The following is a 22535-nucleotide window of genomic DNA, read 5'->3' as shown; positions in this document are numbered from 1 at the left end:
GACTGCTCGTCGTTGTGGATCTAGGTATATTTTATTAATTGTTCATATTTTGATGTTTCCAAGGGATGACTTAGGTGCTGCTCTGGAAGTCGCCATCGACTGCTATGAAAAATACAAAGTGTTACCAAGGATTCATGATATCTTATGTAAACTGATAGAGAAGGGCGAGACTGATCTAATTCAGAAAGGTTGGTCACCTCCAATATCTTGCTGTAGTTGTTTTTCCCCTCTTGCTTATTTAATCTCAATGAATTGCTGTGAAGAGAAAATTTAACAGGAAGGGAAGCACATCCAGAGGATGTTATACTTCTAAAATAAAAAGGACAGTATTAGCTAGATTTTTAGTGTTGTCAATATCCTTGATTTTAATTAACTGTTCGTTTTGCATACTTGCCTCTCTGTTATTTTTTGCTCTGCTTCTTGGTGATCTGCCTTTTCTGAGGAGTTGTTCCCACTTATCCTCACCAGTTCTCTTTGAAGCTAGTCTTAGGTACTTACTGTTGTAAATGTATGCTGTCAGGTAAGGAATGTGATGGAAAATTGGTTGATACAGTGCTAGTCTTCAAGTTATTGTAAATATTTGTTTTAAAGTTTTGTTTGTCCAGAACTTCAAGTAATAATTTGTTTCTTTATATATTTTTTTCTTCTACTCTCTAGCGATGAACTTTGTGAGCCAAGAACAAGGTGAAATGACGATGCTGTATGATCTCTTCTTCGCCTTCCTACAAACAGGAAATTACAAAGAGGCCAAGAAGATCATTGAGGTATGGTTTTTAACTACAGTATTCTAATTGTACAGCTGTTTATATTCTTAATTGGAATATGTTTAAAAATTTTAACCTTTAATTACAGTTGTTCTGATTCATGTTAATATAATTCAGTCCCAATAATGGGGGCTGGGGGCGGGGGGCTCGTCCAGCTTCTTTATTGTATATAATTACAGCTCAGAAAAGGCAGCCTGGTTGTATATTGAATTTGTTTCCTCACTTTGTTAAATTCACTGTTATGTATCAGAATGATATTTGCATATTAAATCTTGGATTGTGGAACAATTAAATTAAACTGACATTCCTGGGTATAAAGTTGCTAATCCTCTTTGCCAAGGAATTCTTTGTTCTTAAAAGCGGTGGAATTTAATTTGCTGCAGACCATGCTCAGATTTATTTGTAATGCTTGTCTACAAGTTAATCAGCCAAACAAGTGCTGTCTGCAACTGTTTGGCATTTAATTTAAAATTTCTTCCTCTTCTTCTCCTTTTCTTTTTTTTTTTAAACTATGGTAAGCCGCTTATGGGAAATGGTAGGTGACAAACCTGGCCTATTTAGGATTAGTGTATTTTATCTAGGCTTGATTGAAATTTTGCTTACTGAAATTGGTAAGTCAAAGGGCAACTATAAAGTCTGTCCAAATTACAATTAACTTCACTATTAAACAGTTCTGTTCCCTCTAAATAAAACATTCCACAGAGGATAGACCCATTACCTTAAGAAAAATTATTTAATGTGAAATAAATAAAATCAGTAATCCTGTTTCTGTCAGATCATACGTTGCCATGACTCCATGTCTTTTCCCAAAAGTTCCCGTGGCGGATGGGACACAGGGTGGTGTTTGGCCTCCTTATTTGTATATTGATGACTGCTTATCATGAAGTTGAAAATGGAGGCATACAACCCTGAAAATTATAGTTTCTCTTGATGTTTTTCAAAGAAGAGAAAAGTATGAAAAGGGAAGACTGTGCAGTTGATTCACATGTTCTTAGTTTGTCTTACAGCTCAATCTGTCCTTCTGTCAGAGGGGAGTGGGACATGCTATCTTGGGCAGGTTCTTCGGTAGCTCAAGTAGTTCACTTGTATTTTCTAGGAAATAGTATAAAATCTTTCATTAAAAGTGCCTGGTGGGGGCACCTGGGTGGCTCAGTTGGTTAAGCGACTGCCTTCAGCTCAGGTCATGATCCTGGAGTCCCAGGATCGAGTCCCACATCAGGCTCCCTGCTCAGCAGGGACTCTGCTTCTCCCTCTGACCCTCCCTAGCTGATTCTCTCTCTTTCTCTCTCTCTTTCTCTCTTTCTTTCTCTCTCTCATTCTCTCTCTCTCTCAAATAAATCTTTTAAAAAAAGAAAAAAAATGCCTGGTGTATCTGAAAATGCAGGAAGCTGTCTGCCTTTTGCGTTCTGCTGCTCTGTGTGCCTGGTACCAGTATTAGCAGGGCACTGATCAGAGGGAAAATGAAGCTCAGGTATTCAGATAATAGTGACTGAGAGGCTCTATCATAGGAACTCGTGTGTCTCTTTACGCAATAATCAAGACATAATAGAAGAGCCAAAAGCATAAGAGTTCTCCTTTTGCCATCTACTTGCTAGTATGGTAATGGATAGTTACTAAACCTTCTTAAGCTTCCTCTTCTATAAAAGGGAGTATAGTATCTTTCTTTAAGATTCAATCACATAATGTATGTAAAGCAGCTTGCATGTTTCTGGATTATGGTAGTAATCAATAATATTAATTCTCTTTGCCCCTTAAAAGTAGGGATTGCATTATCTGCTTTACCCCACATAATTCACAGTATGATGTTTAGCATAAAGGTACATGTTGTCACATGAATAGGCAAGAGAAAACTGCCTCTTAATTACTTTAAAGCTTTGCCAAATGCAGCATCATTGAGTGTAATCATTTAGGGATGCTGTCTACTGATGACAGAATTTTCATAGTGGATGTGTACAAAATTGCTTAAAGGATAAAGAATGGCTTTACAGAACCCCTGTGGTATTTTAGGGTAGGACAGCAGGTATGTGAAACATGGGAATATTCTGAAGCACATTTCTAGTTTCTTTTTTTTTTTTTTTTAAATGATTAGCTGGATTAAAATGGGAACTTGCTTTTTTCTACTACTAAAATTCAAGACCTGGAATTTTCTCTTGTAGTTTTCTAAGGATTATTGAGAATATAGAAACTAATAGAAAATAATAAATTGTGACTGTATCATCGTGTGAAAGAGTATTATAAATACTGAGCAACATTTTTTTTTAATCATTCCCCAAAATGCATTAGTGTCTTATCAATGGGTAGATTGGCTAGGGTTAAGTTTCCAAAGCAAAGTATACAGTGAAGCTTCTTTGTAGTTCAAGCACTGTGGGAGATAAGATAAGCCAGTCATAAAAATGTTCACATTAAATGAAGAAAGAAGAGGCAGGATTCAATGTGTAATAGGACTCGTGTTGTTTTTTAAATGAACTGGTATACACATATCATGTATTACATACAGTACATTTTAATATTGTCTTACATTTTATTTCCATACATGGATTATTACAGGAGAGTGGACTTAACAGCTGCTATTCTGCTTTTTACTTTTCTGTATTTCCTGCATTTTCTGTAATGAGCATATAAATTCTTACATTCAGAAAAAGTGTATTCTTCCAAAAGAAGGAGAGTAAGAGAGAAAAGTGAATCAGACGAAGATTTATTAAGAGCTAATGTGCCGCTCCTTGAATGTGAGATTAATGTGTGAGAATAATTATGATTTGAGACTGAAAAGTATTAACTGCTGTAAGAAAAAAAAGTATGAATACTTCTGAGAGTTCAAGGTTGGAACTTATTCCCAGTGAAGGAAATTAGGCAAGACTTTCTGGAGGAAATGCAGCATGAAGTGAGGGGTTGATGCATATGGTATTCTTCAACATTCGAGAGTTTGATGAAGCTGTTAACAGGTATTAGAGGTCAAGCAAAAAGGTGGAAAGGGGAAATCTCTAAAAAATTCTTTTTCCCCAGCTTTATTCATATATAATTAGCATGTAACATTGTGTCTGTTCAAGGTGTACAGCATGTTAATTTGATTACTTACATTTTACAAAATCATTACCGCAGTAGTGTTAGTTAACACCTCTGTCACTGCACATAATTACAGTTTCTTTTTTGTGATGAGAACATTTAAGATTTACTGTCTTAGTGGGGCACCTGGGTGGCTCAGTCGGTTAAGTGTCCGACTCTTGATTTCAGTTCAGGTCTTGATCTCAGGATCAGGAGTTTAAGCCCTCCATTGGGCTCCACACTGGGCATGGAACCTACTTAAAAAAAATGTAGCTAGATATAGGTGTATATATACATAAACATATACAGATATATAGATTATACATAAACATATATAGATATATTTATATAGATACATAGATATACAGTATTCTTTTTTATTAAAAACATTTTTTAAAAAGTTTTATTTATTTAAGTAATCTTTGTACCCAGTGTGGGGCTCAGACTCAATACCCTGAGATCAAGAGTCACACACACCTCTGTTGAGCCAGCCAGGCGTCCCTATAGTATTGTTAACTACAGTCACCATGCACTACATTAGGTCCCCAGAACCTGTTCATCTTATAAGGGAAGTTTGTACCTTTTGACCAATATCTCCCCATTTCCCCTGAGCCCCTGACAAACACCATTCTAGAAGTTCGGTTGTTTTAGAGTCGACATATTTGTGAGATCATACTTTGTCTTTCTCTGCCTCACATATTTCACTTGGCATAGTGCCCTCGAGGTCCATCCTGTTTGACCAGTTTACCCTGTCTCCCTTATTCCCTTCTTTTCTCCTTTCCTCTTTCCCTCCCTGTCTTTCTTCCCTCTCTCCCTTCATTATATCAATAATAAATACTTTTTTAAAAAGATTTTATGTATTTATGTCAGAGTGAGAGAGAGAAGAGAGCATGAGTGGTGGGAAGGGCAGAGGGAGAAGCCAACTCCCCACTGAGCAGGGAACCCGACATAGGGCTTGATCCCAGAATCCTGGGATTGTGACTTGAGCCAAAGGCAGACGCTTAACCAACTGAGCCATCTATGCGTCCCAATAATAAATAATAGCAATGACATCTTGAGGAAGATGTCCGTCCTAGAGAAAGATCTTTAAAAATGAATCTATATAATGCAGTAATTGCTGTAGAAAGATATACCGCAGACTCGATCTTTCTGAGGAAGTCATGTTTGGGATAAGAACTAAAGGATGCAGTGGGGGCCAGCCACACGGAGTGGAGGCAAAAGCATTTCAGGTAGAGGGAACTCACTGTGCAAAGGCCCTGAGGGAGGAAAGTGCTTCCATCTTTTGTCTTTGTGTTGTCTCTTAGGGCTCTTATCAGATAACCCTCAAAAGAGTGTTTGGTCCATTATTAAATAGTAAGTGTTACTTTTATTCCCTTCCTTCTGTGTGACAGTCTTTCCTGTATTGAAGTCAGCTCTTTAGTCTCCTGCAGTCTCATCTGCAGGGTAACTATCCCTAGATCCTCTCAGTGTTGTTCTGGCACATTCTGGAATGAACTTGGGGAAATGTTCACAAATTATTTTTACAAACCTATATAATAATACCAGTCAGTATTTTGTAGTCTGTGTTGTACCAGTGATGATGATCGATATGACTTTTTTCCCCTGTGAAAAGATTCAAATAAAATTTACACATGATTCCTTTTTAAAATAGGCCAAGTACTCATCTAGTCATTTCTGTGGTTTTTCTGTCCTTTAGTTAACACATATTTCTTTTGTACATAATTGAAGTAAATTGAACCATAGTTTTATCCTACATCACTGTTTCTGCATTCCATGCATGTATAATTAAGAACTCTTCTGATCATTATTTTTAATGACCACGTCACTCCATAGTATAAGTGAACTAAAGTTCATTTGCCCGTTTGTCTTCTGAGAAAAATTTTTACTTTTAAAAGAAATCATCATATTGCACATCTTAATCTATAGGTATAGGTATATTTGGTTTTCAGATTATTTACATAGGATCATTTCTTAGAAGTAAGTGAAATGCATTACTGTTAAAGTCCCTGACGCATAAAGACAGAAATTTTGTTCTGTCCTTATAGGTGATACCTCTTCTGTGGTTCATCATAGCAGATTGGGTCTAAAGCCCAGGCCTCCCATGCTCTTCTGTTAGAAATTACGATAAAATAAGATGATCTTTTCTTTTTTCTTTTCTTTTTTCATTTCATTCTTTTTTTTTTTTTTTCCTTAATCAGGGTAATTCTGGTCTCATAGAATGAATTTGGAAGTTTTCCTTTCTCTTCTTTTTTTTTTTTTTTTTGTATAGTTTGAGAAGAATATAGGTGTTCATTCCTCTTTAAATGTGTGGTAGAATTCATCTGTAAAGCTGTCTGGTCCTGAACTTTTCTTTGTTGGGAGTACTTTGATTACTGATTTAGTTTCATTGCTAGCAACTGATCTTTTCAAATTTTTTATTTCTTCCTGATTCAGTTTTGGGAAGTTAAATGTTTCTAGGAATTTATCTGTTTCTTCTTGGTTGTCCAGTTTGTTGGCATATAATAAGATGGTATTTTCTCACTAAGAAAGGACTTTATTTTTTCAGTCAGGTATTTTTTTTTTTTTTAAGATTTTATTTATTTATTTGACAGACAACGAGAGAGAGGATATGAGCAGGCGCAGTGGGAGAGGGAGAAGCAGGCTTCCTACTAAGCAGGGAGCCAAATGCAGGTCTTGATCCCAGGACTCTGGAATCATGACCTGAGCTGAAGGCAGATGCTTAACTAATAAGACTGAGCCACCCAGGTGCCCCATCAGTCAAGTAGCTTTTAAGGTACTTAAGTCACCTCCCAGGATGGAAGTATTGCAAGGTCATTTAATAAATTAATAGTTTGGGTACTTCATTTTGTGTTTTAAGACAGGACATTAAGTCCAGGGAGGGATGTTACATACAAGTATGAGAAAAGTTAAATTATGATTTGAAATGTTAAATAACTACACTAAAGGTTTTTATAAAGAAATACTTAGGTTTATTCTAGCCCTTTGAGCAGTTCAGTGATCACAGACTTCATGCCTGCCATGTGCCAAGGCCTGCTGAGTTTTCCAGGTACAAACACAAAGAGTCTGCTTTAAATTTGGTTAGCATTTCTCACAAATTTAGATTACAAGCTAAACAATATAACTAATATTAGTTACACTTTTACACTTTCAAATAATTTTCATGTACATTTTTATATGAGGCTCACAAAACAACTCTGAGAAGTAATTACAGCAGGAAGCTTTAGTTCAGAGTGTTAGTATGGAGTTTGTTTAGTTAGTGGTAGTCATGGAATTTGAAATTGGGTCCTGATTTCACTTTTTCTTTTTGTTCTCCTATACCATTTTTACCTCTGTGATCTCACTGTCTTTTTAAAATTGAGATAAGATGGACGTGCCTGGGTGGCTCAGTCAATTAAGCACCTGCCTTCAGCTCAGGTCGGGATCCTGGGGTCCTGGCATTGAGCCCTGCATTGGGCTCTCTGCTCAGCAGGGTGTCTCCTTCCCTCTGCCCTTCACCCCACTTGTACGGGCATATATGTGCACACATGCGCACTTTCTATCTCAAATAAAAATCTTTTTTTAAAAATTGAGATAAGTTATAGCATCGTGCAAGTTTAAGGTATGCAGTGTTTTGGTTTGATGCATTTGTATGTATATTGCAGTATAATCGCCATGATCCCCTGACCCCTCAGTATCTGAACCACCAAAAGAACTTACCCTTTTTCAGAATTATTCTTTCTTTCTTTTTTTTTTTTCCTCCTCTTATCTGCTGTTACCCTTCCATCATACGGTACTCAGAGTCTTCTCAGGGGCAAAATTTTCTTTTTATGGTTTTGTGTTTAGGACCAAACGTTTGGATTATAGTGATCTCCCAGTCTTTGTGGCTTTTACCTTTGTTCTTTGCTAGATCACATGCAAGGTTTCATCTTAATTTGCCTTCTTTAATAAGCCAGAATGGATCTTACAGATACAGAAGGATTTTTAGAGATATTTTTTCCCCTGACCTCGCAAATTTCAAGAGATGTTAGTTCTCGTGTCAGTTCATACCCATGAGTTAGTTTACTTATTAATATCTCCAATAACATGTGGTTAAGTGGGTCATGTTTGTTCAATCATATTTTCCTCCTTATTCTAGACATGGTCTTTAAGTCTATCTCCGAAGATTTTTTTTAAGATGCCCTTTTATTTGAGAGAAAGAGCATGTACACGTAGTGGGAGAGTCAGAGGAGGGGAGAGAGAGTCTCAAGCGGACTCTATGCTAAGTGAAGCCTGATGTGGGCTGGCTTGATCTCCTGACCCTGAGATCACAACCTGAACTGAAACCAAGAGTTGGACACTTAATCTACTGCGCCACCCAGTCACCCCTATCTCTGAAGATTTTAGAGAAAAGGACAAATAATTGAAAGATTTAACAAGTTCCATGATACTTTTTTCTTCCCTTGCTATTCTAGCTATGAAGATAAATAGTTGGGTTCTTGTTTTTACTTGTCCACTCCCTCTCATGCACTTGATTTTTTTCCTGCTACGTTGAATAGAGGATATGAGGCTGGGATAGTTGTTCATTTGTTTTCCATTTCACATTTCTAACACTAATAGCAGGAAAAATCAAAACAGGTAAAAACTTCTGTTTGGGTCAAATTTAAGATGTTTTTTCTTGAGATAGAGTTTAAAGTAGAAGAATCTTCGTTTCTTTCCACTTTAAAGATAATAATTACTTGATAGGTCTTTTTACTAGTATATATTGAAGACTATTATGGTAACAGCAAATTTACATCAGAGTAATGTAACAATTAAATAGAAATTATTTTGTATTTTGCATTACTGTTATTCTTATACAAGTGAACCTGGTGCTAAATTGGAACTTCACAAAGAATATTTTAGAGCACAGTAACCTCGGTGGAAACAAACTTGCCAGATGTTTTATTAGAGTAATTAATTTATTCTCAGTGTCCATTAATTAGACTGTATGTAGCAAAAACAGAAAAAGTTAGGTAAGTTCATTGTTTTAATTAAGCTGTTTTAATTAATTGGTTTTTGATAAATAATATGTAGCATCCCAATTAGAATTCTATTCTTCTCCATAGTTTTATTATATTTTCTATTTTTGCTTTCAACTTGTGTTTAAAATTCAGTAAGATGTTAAGAGAGAAACCAGAAATGTAGACTATTACGGAAGCCTAGGAGATTTAGTTAATCTGACCTAGATGTTCTTTTGATGATTGAGATTTATAATGTGAAAACAGTTCTCAATTTCAAAATGAAACCTAGGAATATCTGCTGTATAAGTCAGCTGTCCTGCCCGTGGCAAGCAGATTAATCAGCCACAAAAAGGAAGCATTTACAAACATAAAAGTTGTTCCATTTAGATCATTGGTTTTGGATCAGCAATCAGTTGAGGCTATAAGTGAGTGTACTCCTTGGATTTTGCCTTCTTCTAAAGAGGACGGTCCAGTATTTTTGGAAGGGCTTTTTGTATACATTTGATTTCATTAGGTTTCATTTTTATTGGTTTCATTTTCAGAGTAATGCCTATGAGAAATGCCTGTGAGAAAATCCTTGAGTAGAAATTGTGTGGAGGTGTAAATATTAATGTATTTGAGAATATATTTCAGCAGTTGATCTATTCAGCATTTCTTTCTTCTATCCCAGAATGTGTATACTTGCACAGTCAGAATGAGAATACTTTTACAACTTCTGTTGTACCTGTTTCTCTGTCATCCTACCAGAGTTCTGAGATGTTACTGTCTGCTTCAGTTCTTTTCTTTTTTATTTTGGAAATATTTATTTATTTATTTATTTAAATAAGCTTTACACCAACATGGGGCTTGAACTCATGACCCTGAGATGAGGAGTCTCATGCTCTACTGACTGAGCCAACCAGGCACAGCTGTCTGCTTCAGTTCTTAATTTAACATTGTACAGTATTACTTGAAGGAATAAAAAATCATGAGGACTTCTAAATAAGAGATCAGATTTGAGGGATCTGTGGTTTAGTCGACAAAGCTGAGTAGAGAAATCAGTGGAGGTACCTCCTCTAGGCTGGAGCAGCCAGGGCTAATGAGTATGTAGTTTTCTTATCATAATGCTGTGATTGAAATGTACTATTTAATGGGGAAACCCTCTTACACATGATGAGAATATTGTAGTTAGAGTGACAGATCCTTGGAATTATGTGTGAATTAGTTTGCCTTTTATTCCAGTATCCAAAATTAAAAAAGAACTGCTTTGCCACCAGAGTTATTGACTAAACCCTAGTAATTTCTGATTGAGGATATAACATATATCTCAGTAATTGAAATAAACTAAGACTATGAACTAATTTTAAGTACTTAGCTTGCTTAAGTACCTCGCTCTCTACACATTTAGTTTTAGATAATAGGCAAGCATTTGTGGCAGTCACAATACTTTTAAAAGTGAAAGCCATTTGTTTATTGTTGTGATGATGGTTCATAAGTATGTGTAACATTAATTTTTGCTTCCTGAATCCATTGGGATCTCTGAAGTGTGTGCGTGTATTTAATTTGACATCTTTTAGAGTCAAGGTTCCTTTGTGTAGTAAAGAAAGTTTAACCATCTTAATGTTTAAAGATCTATTGAATGAGAATTGACCTGCAAAGCAACATTTTGACATAACCCAAATCTTCTAGATACTGGTTAAATATAGGTTCCTATTTATGCTCTGTTTTAATCCTAAGAATCTTTGGTAACTGGTATTAAGGTATAGGTTTCTTTTATTATATTTGTTTAGGAAGGAGGCAGTGGATTAGATGAAAACTATTGTCTTTGAGGGAAAATTCACATTTAGCTGAACCTTACCTCACACGTTATCTGATGATTTTATCTTATAGACTCCAGGCATTAGAGCTCGATCTACAAGACTTCAGTGGTTTTGTGAAAGATGTATTTCAAGTAATCAGGTTTGTGTTTAATTTCTGGTCTCGACCGCCTAAAACTGTGAGTAGAAAGCAAGTGTCCTTCCTACATGTCATATGAGCATTCAGGGATTTTGGGACATAGAGCATTATTAATGGAAGCAGCATTATCTTTGGTGGTTTTCCAAATAAGCAGTAGCTTAATTCTTGTTCCTGAGGTGTAGTAGAATCCCTAAAATTTTTAATTTGGGCCCTGAAGATTTTAGCCTGCTTTATCCTAAGTTGTTGGCTTGAGCAGGCTAGCCTTGTTTCCTTTGCAATTTAAATCTGCTTCAGTCCTCAGTGACCAGAGGAGTCACTTAGGGGAGCCTGGTGGAATTTCTACTTTACATCTCCTCCAGTGCAGATATCTTTTCATATCCCGCCAAGTGGAAGCCACAGGGGAAGAGGAGTATAACACTTGGGTGGAGGAGTGTTCTTATTACTGGAGAGTGTATTCACTGGATCTTCTTCCACCAGTATCTTTGAATTCTCAGAATGCATCTTCATGAGGTTTCCTCAGCCAGATGATTGTTCATGTTTTGTTCTTGACTGCAGAGTCCTTCAGCTTTTTAACTTAAAAAAAAAAATTGTTTTTAATTGTGCTAAACTATATGTATAACATAAGATTTATCATTTTAACCATTTGTAAGTGTTCACTTCAGTGGCAATAAGTCCATTCACATTGGTTTGCTCGGCTCTTTAACTTTTGAAGTGAAGTTAATCTGCCCTTTGGGTAAAGCTTGGTGGAAGGATAATTAGACTGAGATTTGTCAGCTATAAAATATGTCCTTTACACATTCTAGATCTATCTGTTAATCTTTTTAAGGTTGAAGTTCTAGAAAAATTAGTGGAGCTGACACAGAAGTTGTTTGAATGTGATAGAGACCAGCTGTACTACAGTCTACTAAAATTGTATAGTAAGTAATCTGACTGTTCTAATGTTTTCATCTTCAGACATTTATTCTGTTGAAGGCAGGTGCAAGAAAGGAATATCGGGAAGGTCTAGTGATTGTCAAATGTGTGGTCTTCAATAGAGTTTTAAGTAGAGGCCAGATTGAATTTTATCACAGATTGTTACGTTGTATCACTAGACACCAGACAAGTTTCATAATTTCTGACAGTCTTATTGCAGTAATGAGAAGGTGAGAAAAATCTTCATCAGGGCCACAGAATTTAATAGAACCTTTTGAGGAGAGACTAATTTTTTTCTTTTCTTTTCCTTTTTCTTTCTTTCTTTCTTTTTTTTTTTTTTTTTAGGATTTTATTTATTTATTTGACAGAGAGAGAGATCACAAGTAGGCAGAGAGGCAGGCAAAGGGAGAGGGGGAAGCAGGTTCCCCACTGAGCAGAGAGATGCAGGGCTGGATCCCAGGGCTCTGAGATCATGACCTGAGCCGAAGGCAGAGGCTTTAACCTACTGAGCACCCAGGTGCCCCTGATTTTTTTCTTTTTATTTAAGTCCTCTGGTAGACTTAACAGTCACTCCTATAAATCACATAATCACTACCATGTTCATTCATGTGTATAAGATCTTTTTCCAGGGGTGCCTGGGTGGCTCAGTCATTACGCTCTGCCTTCAGCTTAGGTCATGATCCTGGGATCCTGGGATTGAGCCCCACATCAGGCTCCCTGCTTGGCAGAGAGTCTGCTTCTCCCTCTTCCTCTGCCCCTGCTCTTATTCCCTCTCTCGTTGTATCTCTCTGTCAAATAAATAAATAAAGTCTTCAAAAAAAAAGATCTTTTTCCAGAAAAATGCATATTGATACACAGACTCATTGCTAAACAGTTTTTTAAAATGTGATTATATTCTAATATAGTTTTGACTGAATCTGTATTATAAACATTTTCTTACCTATAAATGACTATGTTGCGTGGCTGTACTAGAATTTATCCAGCCAATCTCCTTATGCTAGACGTGACTAGAAATTCATTTTACACGTTATAAAACAGAGCTGTATTAGCTATCTTTGTACCTTAATCTTTGTTCATGCCCATAGTTGTTTCCTTAGGCTGGATTTGTATTTGCATTCCGAAACATTTGATCTTTATTACCAAACAGTGTTCTAGTATGTCAGTTCCAGTTTATACATCTGGGAACTTTGCAATCTCTTTTAGGGTATTTGGGTGGAGAAGAACAACTCTTAGACGAGTCAGTAACTAACCTACCTTCCTTCCTTCCTTCCTTCCTTTCTCCCTCTTGCCCTGCCCTCTCTTCATCCCTTCATCCTTCCACCCCCCAGACATTTGATCCAGATTATTTTGTTTTTCTCATGGGAAATTTACCTTCACCAAACATAGACAGCAGTGAATAACTTAATTCATTTGTCTTTTTGAATTTGTATTTATTATCATTAGAAGCTTTATCTTTGGGACGCCTGGGCAGCTCAGTCAGTTAAGCATCTGCCTTTGGCTCATGTCATGATCCCAGGGTCCTGGGATTGAGTCCTAAATCAGGGCTCTCTGCTCGGCGGGGAGTCTGCTTCTCCCTCTCCCTCTGCCTGCCGCTCTGCCTGCTTGTGTTTTCTCTGTCAAATAAATAAAATCTTTAAGAAAAAAAAATGTTATCTTCTATGTTAAAAGTGTAAATAAGACTTGCTGTAAAATTTATATTTCAGTTGTTGGTTGCATTGAAATGCACACTTCGCTGTGTAATTTTTAAAACTCTTAAAATTCTTGAAATTCAGTTCTTTGGTTTAATGGTCAAATTCTGGCACACAATACTGAGGTTGTTAATTGAATATATACAATTAGCAAACTTACGTTTTAGGCGTGTAGTCCTTAATTGGTGGGTTATAACCTGTATTTATTCAAGTGCTGATTCTTACCCTTCCTCACCCCTTTCTTTTGAGGAACTATTTCATGCTTAAATTCTAATTTTATACCAACTTCAGAAAAAAAGAAAAACCTTGAATTCAGGTATCCAAATGAGTCTTAGCAGTTAAAGTAGTCCCCACAGAGGGACCATAATCCCTAACTATGCTAGATATTGGGGAGGATACAGCAGATAGGGTAGTGCTCTGTGCAGTTAGGCCTATAACCAAGATTAAGAATACGGAGTGAAAAAAAAAAATGGAAGGATGTACGAGGAGCAGGGGTAGTCCAGGGAAGGTGGAGGTGGCCAGCCTCACAAACCTCTTTTTCCTATACAGATGACCTTTTGCTGATGCTTTCTTTAAAAAGAAAGAAAAGAAAACAACCCGTAGGTTCATCTTAAAATTTCCTTTAGGAATAAATAGTCTTTGAGGTTTATTACCATTTTTTTCTCCTTCATCCCCTCTCTTGGCTGTATTGGACACCTTCTCCAGTTTTTTTGCTCTGTGTTTGAGCCAATAGTCTGAAGATCCCTGTAAGGTGAGGGTGGCCTCTTGTAAGGCTGGAAGTCAGGAATTATTATCATGAAGTACACTTTATAACTCAGGTTGTATACTTCATGCCTTTGTGGTGCTGTAAGTTGATAATGTGGTTGTGATAACCCTGATCCTCCCCTTTCTGAAGAACAACCAACCTCTCCTTTGTGGCCCCCTCTTTCTGTTTTCCCCTTGGACCACTTATTTGAACAAGTTAAATAATTTATTGAAGCACTATGGACTCAATTTTATTTGAAAAGGAACATATGATATGGGATAATATATGAAATGTGGTCCTATTATACTTGAAAAATCCATATTTTGGATTGTGAATACCTGAGAAAATGTTTGGCCTGGTAGAACTTTTTAATGAGCTCGCTTGCTTGCTTTCTTTCTTTCTTTCTTTCTTTCTTTAAGATTTTATTTATTCATTTGAGAGAAAGAGAGCATTGGGCATGGGGGGAGAGGGAGAAGCAGGCTCCCTCCTAACCAGAGAGCTTGATCCGGGGCTCCATCCCAGGACGTTGGGATCATGACCTGAGCCAAAGGCAGACACTTAACTGACTGAGCCACCCAGGCACTCTGAGATATTCTTTTGTAAAAGTTGCTAGTCCATTTTAATTAAAGCTGCATCTGTGTAATATCTTTGTCCTCCTAAAGTGGAAGCTTTCATATATGTGTGCCTTTTTTAGAAGAAGAAAATTACTTTCATAGAGTTCCTATAGTTGAAGACAGAGTTGTCCATCTTCCATCCATCTTCTCTTCAGTGTTCATGTTATCTTAAAAATGAATCTCTGTAAAAACCACCTTAGCGGTGCAGGTTTCCAGTTCTTGGAAACCTTCCCTAAATATGTCTTCCACAATCCACAGGTGTACCTTTTGGCAGGGGACAGAATGTTCCACCTTTTCTCTTCTATAGAATTAAAGATGCTGGAGCTTGGGGCTTTGTTTTTCATTTGTTTAGTCCAGTTAGTTTTATATACTCATATACTTGAGAAGTTACTTTTGAATTTTATATTACATGAGAACATTTTAATGAAGGAAATGCGTAATTAGCTTATGAGAGTCTTTCGGGAAAAAAGAGATTGTAAATTTAAGGGTTTTATATGGGATTGCTTTTATTACCAAAGTATCTACAAAATCATTACAATCTGTGTATGACCTGGGGAAATTTTCTTAACTAATACCTTTTTCTTTGTTGTAGGTTTCTTTTTTTTTTTTTTAAGGTTTTATTTATTTATTTGACAGAGAGACCGCGAGAGAGGGAATATAAGCAGGGGGAGTGGGGGAGGGAGAAGCAGACTCCTCCTGATGTGGGGCTCAATTCTAGGACCCTGGGATCATGACCTGAACTGAAGGCAGATGCTTGATGACTGAGCCACCCAGGCGTCCCTTGTTGTAGGTTTCTGATGGAGCAGGAGTGTGTTTTGTTTTTGTTCTTTGAGTTTTTTTACTTTCAGGAGTCATCGGCTACCAAAAACACATAGCTTCTCAGTTGGACAGGTGTGGAGGAATCTAGGAAAGTCCCATCTCTTTCGGTATTTTGCTGTTTTTGAGAAACATATTTACGTATGTTTTTTGGAACGTTTGTGCTCTGAAACAACCCCCTTCCTAGAGTTGACTATACAGAATGAAGATACTCATTATTCATATAGGAAAATTTTTTAAAAACACGGTTAAAATAGTGTTTCCTTGTGTGTAACACTTTCATTGAACTTGATTGGTGTCCTGATATTTTTAATATTTTGGTCTGGTTTTTCACACGCGTAAGTTTATTATATTAAATGACTTGACCGTTTCTCTTTTCAAAACCTGCTAGAATGTTTACTCATGAAGTCTTGATCATTAAGTGTTTGCTATTTGTGAAGATTAGGTTACCACAGAACAGGAGCTCAGTTTTCCAATGTGAAGGAGTCGGCCTATTTCCCTCCAGTAAACTTCCCTTTGCCCTATAATACTTAGTGTGATGGCATGAGTGGGATAAAAAAATCTATCACGCAATGTCATAGACATTCTTCAAGTCAGCAGAAGGGACAGAGTTCTCCCTATTCTACTAAGTGAAAGGGATTTGTTGATTTGACACTTTTGAAGAAAATCATACATGTGCGCACTTTGAATCACTTTAGACCTCCAGCTGTGTATTATACTATATACATGTACCCATTATCTTTCCAGAGTCTCACGGGCATAGTTGCGTTGTTACCTGTTTCTGATTCTGATATCAGCAGTGGGCTTCTCAGGTTACCTTAGAAAGACAGACTTTTTATTCACATGAGACTTTCAAAGTGTGTAGTAAAGAGGGATGGGGGTGGTTGTTTTTTATTAGTAAGGAATTTCCGTTGTTGAAAACTCAAAAGGCATATAGAAGGACGTCTTTTTGCCTTGGGTCCACAATCATCCTGTTCCTTTCCCTGGAGGCAACATTTGGAATAATGCGTACTTCAACATTAAATAAGGAAAATATTCTAAACATTTTTAAGAATTGGACTTAGTATGTTCATTAATTTCTGCTTATTCAAAATTTTGCAGAAGTAAATGGTGACTGGCAAAAAGCTGATGCTGTGTGGAATAAAATGCAAGAAGAAAATATTATTCCACGTGCAAAGACATTAAGATTATTAGCAGAAATCCTTAGAAACAGTAATCAAGAGGTTCCGTTTGATGTACCTGAGGTAATTTGTTTATAACTATAAACCTAACAGGTTTTGTTGTCAGTATAACTGTAGGGCATAATTAGCCCAGTTTCATTCTAAAGAGATCACTCTGTATACCAGGTTTTGTTTAACTGAATACTTCTTTCTTCCAGTTGTGGTATGAAGATGAAAAGCACTCCCTGAATTTTTCATCACCCTCACATACAGAAAGTAATATCCAGAAAGATCTGTTGAATGCCTGCCAACGAAAGAGAAACAAAGGTAACTCTGTTTGCTGGGGTCTTCTAATAGCAACAGGGGATCTGAGTCCTTCTAACAAATTAGTAGTGCTCTAGGACGGAGATGGAACTTACATATATTAATTATTTTCTTTGGTTCCTTAAATTAATGTGAGGCACCTGGGTGGCTCAGTGGGTTAAGGCCTCTGCCTTCGGCTCGGGTCATGGTCTCGGGGTCCTGGGATTGAGCCCCGCATCGGGCTCTGCTCGGCAGGGAGCCTGTTTCCTCCTCTCTCTCTGCCTGCTTGTGATCTCTGTCTGTCCAATGAATGAATAGAATCTTAAAAAAAAAAAGTTTAAATTAACAAACACATTTTGGGGTAGTTGGGAAAACGTAACATCAACTGAGTAGTAGATAATATTCAGGAACTATTTCTCTCTCTTTTTTTTTTTTTTTTTTAAGTTTATAATTTTTTTTAGTAATCTTTGCACCCAACATGGGGCTTTAACTCATGACCCTGAGATCAGGACTTTCATGCTCTTCTGACTCACCCAGCCAGGTGCCCCTGTCTCATTTTTATTTTATTTTTTTTAAAGATTTTATTTATTTATTTGAGAGCGAGACAGTGAGAGAGAGCATGAGCGAGGAGGTCAGAGGGAGAAGCAGACTCCCCATGGAGCTGGGAGCCCGATGTGGGACTCGATCCCGGGACCCCGGTATCATGACCTGAGCCGAAGGCAGTCGTCCAACCAACTGAGCCACCCAGGCGTCCCTCATTTTTATTAGATACAATAGTGGTGTTAAGATTTATCAGATAGTGTCCCTAACTTTTGAGATCTTACTGAAGTACTGAAAGATGGAAAAAAAAAATCAAGATTATCTATAATATATTTTAAAATAGCTAAGCCATAGGGAACAAAGATAAAGCAAGAATGGTAAAATGGTAATAGTTGTTAGATGTAGGTGATGGGCATATGGAAGGTCCATTATACTACTCTCTATTTTTTTCTGTACATTTGAAATCTTTTATAATAAAAACTAAAATAGGCATACATTTTATTTAAAAGTATACTTTGAAAATAGCATGATCATGAGTGTTTTTGGCAGATGTATTTATTATATATTTTGCTTTTATTTGAAAGCAGAAAATGATTAGGGCATTAAGCACCGTTCTTGTGTATGTTGAAGTGATCAAGCACTATTTCAGGGTTGGAGGCAGGACATGAGGTCTGTGTCTTGCTCTTCCTTTTCTCTCGTGGTAGACTTTCCTAAAGTGACATGCCTACCACTACTATGACTGCTTTAAAATTTTTATGACCATCTTGAACCCTCTGGTATCAGCTTGCCTATTACATGATAGACATTTCTATTTAGACTTCATTGTACTCTTTCAAAATCATATATTACTATTGTATCCTTTACTTTGGTTAATTTTTCTCCATAGCATGCTAGCATCATCTTTAATTCCTTCGATATTGTGTGGATTTTCAAGTACGCTTTATGATACTTTAACCAATATGCAGCAGATTTTTGTTTTCATTTTAATATCTACTTTTTCATTTTAATATCTACTCTGTTCAGTAGAAAAGAATAAATTTAGAAATTTACAGAACCTCATAATTTCTTGACTTAATTAGAATTTTGTGACACTAACATGAAGTATATGAGGAAAGAATAAGCTAAGGTCTTATATTTTCTCAGTCATGAATAGTGACTTTATCCTTTGGGTCATTTTCCTTTGTGACATATTCAGTGTATACATCCTTGAGTCTTCACCATATATATATGTTAAACCTAAATACAAAATTAATTATGACTATGGGAACTATTTCAATAGTGGAATTTTGATTAGACCGAAAGAACTATAAAATTAGTTTATAGTTAACTGCTGGAAGACTCTAGAACCCCTTCGTACGTCACCTTTTTAAAAATTATTTTCATTTAAGTAAAAATCAATTAACTAAATAAATATAATGCAGTGTTTGTTATTATAAACATCCCCTATTCTAGCTTTAATATACAATTTATATTTATTTAACTGGTTTTATTCTGTTCTTCAGAGTTTCTAGTTTTTTGTATATTCCAGGATTTGAATGCCTAGCAAAACATCAGTACTTTGAAAATTGATTGCTTACATTAGTACTTTATTGAATTTCTGATAGTTTAGTATACTTATTTTCACACCAGAAACCTGCGGCAAATGAGTTTGGGGCATTACAGTGATAGCCTCATTCTTTCTTTTTTCCAACTAATAGAGAATAATAAACAGAGCCATAGCAATTTCATACAAAGACTGTAATTTTAGGGGCGCCTGTGGCTCAGTTGGTTAAGCGTCTGACTCTGGATTTCAGCTCAGGTTGTGATCTCACAGATTGCAGGATCTCAGGTCAAGCCATGTGTTGGGCTCCACACTCATTGGGGAGTCTGCTTCCTCTCTCTCTGCCCCTCCCCTTGCTCACGTGTGTGTGCACATGTGCATGCTCACTCTCTCTAATCTTTAAACCACAACTTTAGAAAACAACTAGTAAGATTTCCCGATTATTTTGTTAATCTTAAATATTCTAATTATACTTCCTGTATATTTTCATTGAGCAAACGATGCTTGTTGGGGAGTAGACAATAATTGCACTGCATTTAACTTCTCAGCTCCCTTAAAAGGGAGCATTGTCTACTGAATGATAGATTTTATCTGTTCTCCTTGGTTAAGATCCAGATATTAATGTCATTCCTTTTCTCTCTAGTTTTCTCTGAGTTTAGCATGCAAGAGTAAGTTTCTGACATTGTCACTTCAGTTTAATTGAAGGGCTCTTGCAAACTGCCCTAACCTTGGAGTACAGATACAACGTCTGCTTGTTCAGAAACCTCTGAGTAGCTCAGAATGTTCTTCGGAACGTTAATATCCTGCTCACTTCTAGTTGCATGTATCGTATTTCCTTACATTGAGCTTTATACCCACCGAAGGTCGTACATGATCGTTCACAGTGCCCCATCTCTATTGTGATTTGTTTATACACACCAGAGAGTGGATTATAGTTTCAGTTGGATGTTTATAGCTAGGCAATTTTATTTCAGAAAAGTAAGTGACTGAAAAGTGTAGATACTTCTCTTTTGGTAACATCTTTTCATTCACTGACAGTTATTGTGAACAAGTGAAATAAAACTGTTAATCAGTCAAACAAATGTTGCTTAGTTTACTTGTTAGATACCTGTATATTTGAAAATTGTATGTTTTTGTATAAGTCCTGTCGTAGCCAAATAATTTGATCTCCTAATTTTAGAATTATAGGCTATATTCACTTTAATGCTATTGTGTTGAAATGTTAACCATTGTAACCACCCACTTATAGATTAAAGATTGCTTTAAAATGCATCTTTTGCTCCCCTCAATTTAAATTATACCTGTGGTTTATTTGGACTTTACCACACATTTTGCAATTGATTTTGAAAATGGTATCATCTTTTGTCAAATTCAGAAGAGATACTTCTCATTTTTATTGGCATGAAAATAATTTATTGACTTTAGAGAGCTAGTATGAAAAGTAATTTTAGGGGCACCTGGGTGGCTGCCTTCGGCTTAGGTCATGATCCTAGAGCCCTGGGATTGAGACCTACATCGAGTCCCACATCCCTGCTCTCCAGGGAGCCTGCTTCTCCCTTTCCTTCTGCCTCTCTCCCTGCTTGTGCTCTCTCTCTCTCAGTTAAATAAATAAATAAAATCTTAAAAAAGAAAGAAAAGAAAAGTAATTTTAGAAGGAAGTCCTTTCAGGTACCAGCCACATGGCTTAAGTAGATTGTTCAAAACTGTGACTTTGTTTTTATCAAAATGAGGAGTGTGACTGTATCTGTTGTTTTGGTCAGTGTGTGTGTCTCTGGAGAGTGCTGTAGTGTGTGAACATGAAAATAAACACGTATGTGGCTTTGAGGCTTTGCTCTAGGGGGTTTTCCTCCTTTTTGACATTTCAGAATAACATCATCTCATTTTTTGCTTTTTTCCTTCGTAGATGCATATACTATTTTCCTGAAGGCACAAAAGCAAAACATTATTTTCAACAATGAGACTTACAGCAATCTTATAAAATTATTGTTGGAGAAGGATAGTTTCATAGAAGCAGTGCAAGTGAAAGAATTGTAAGTATTAGTCCATTTATTAAACCTGTCATTTAAAAAAAGTATCACATATCATTAGGATTTTCCTAATGATTTGTTGTAGTAGCAACTGCTTAATTATCCTCAACTACACACAAAAATCCTATGAAATGGTTTTCCAATTTTTTTTTTTTTTTTTAGAGCATGAGCAGAGGGAGGGGCAGGGCAGGAGGGAGAAGCAGACTCTCCGCTGAGCAGGGAGCCTGACATGGGGCTTGATCCCAGAACCCTGAGATCATGACCTGAGCCGAAGGCAGATGCTCAACCATCTGAGCCACTTAGGCACCCCTGGTTTTCTAATTTTATGGGCTTATAAAAAAATATGTTTTACTGGCCTTCCACAGTGCAGTACATTTTCTTCCCCTAATAAAGCTTCCACTCATTTATGAAGCCCATATACTGAAAAATAATATTTTTCCCTTTATCATACTCTGTTTCTTACTTAGTGTCTAGCTCTCTGAGTCTTTTGTGGTGGAAGGAGCCTGATAAAGTGAAAATAGCCCAAGGGCTTTGAACTTAGGCAGGGATTCGAATCTTACTTGAGTTTCTATTGGAGAAATTATCCCCTCTGTGAACCTCATTTCTTCTTATGATGATGAGTGGATGATAATAAGACTTACATGAAAGATCCCTTTTAGGTGTTGAAGAACATAGAGTGAAGAAGAGAAAATATAGGTGCTCAACACATTTTAAATGCCTTTTCTTTTTAACTTTCTGTTGTGTTTTTTATTTGATTTTGAATTAAAAAAAAAAAATCTGTTGGGTGGTTGTGGTAGGGGTTTTGTCCCTCTGGCTAGTTCCTGAGAGTAAAATTAATCAGAACAAGAAAGTTTTCTTACCTGGTGTGTCAGTTAATGGATTCTGTTATCTTATCCCAAAGGAGTTACCAGAGAAGGCTTAGAATGGAGTAGAGCACAGTGACCTGCTCTGTGATGTAGACCTGTCCTGGTGATGTGTTAGTAGCCTTATTTTCATTGGCAAAGGTCAGCCTTTTCCTGGTGTATTACAAGTTCTGAAATGATCTCTCTTGGCTCAACTTTGACCTTCAGAGCTTTTAAGTCACAGTACTTTTGAAATATTAGAATCCTGACTAGAAAGTGCTTGCCATTCTTGCAGTTTGCTGGAAGATCTGCTCTTAATACCAGTGTTATGTTAAAGTTATGCACCACTGGGCCATATTTACTGCTTGTGTTTCGTTATATTTTGGAAAAAGTATATGATTGTACTTGTCTGTGGAAATACATACAAACACATGGACAGTGTATATGTATGTACAGTGTATAGATCCATCTGTATACAAGTACAACATGTATGTATACACATATGCACATCGTCTGTATACCTATGGTCTTGAATCATCTTGTGTATCCTATAGCAAGAATGGTCACACGAAGGCTTCTCAAACGTAAGTCTTTCATGTATTCTATATCTCATTTGTGTGTTTACTCAGTTGCTAATTAAATTACATAT

The 22535-nt window shown here is 36.6% G+C and overlaps 1 protein-coding gene across 1 annotated transcript in view; it reads left to right on the top strand.

Moving 5' to 3' along the window:
• The window catches only part of LRPPRC (leucine rich pentatricopeptide repeat containing), a 105262-nt gene that overhangs the window by 62769 nt on the left and 19958 nt on the right, over positions 1–22535 (top strand). The window contains exons 24-30 of the mRNA XM_032877965.1: positions 64–188; positions 658–764; positions 10634–10702; positions 11526–11616; positions 16576–16718; positions 16853–16961; positions 20921–21047. Of these exons, the coding sequence (XP_032733856.1) occupies positions 64–188; positions 658–764; positions 10634–10702; positions 11526–11616; positions 16576–16718; positions 16853–16961; positions 20921–21047 (771 nt within the window). The remainder of the gene's footprint in view (positions 1–63; positions 189–657; positions 765–10633; positions 10703–11525; positions 11617–16575; positions 16719–16852; positions 16962–20920; positions 21048–22535) is intronic.

The sequence above is a fragment of the Lontra canadensis genome, unplaced genomic scaffold (genome assembly GCF_010015895.1).
Source record: "Lontra canadensis isolate GAN:19392208 unplaced genomic scaffold, GSC_riverotter_1.0 scaffold61, whole genome shotgun sequence".
In the NCBI taxonomy this organism is placed as follows: Eukaryota; Metazoa; Chordata; class Mammalia; order Carnivora; family Mustelidae; genus Lontra; species Lontra canadensis.
The sequence above is the reverse complement of the archived record's forward strand: the minus strand, read 5'-3'. Positions and strand labels throughout refer to the sequence as shown.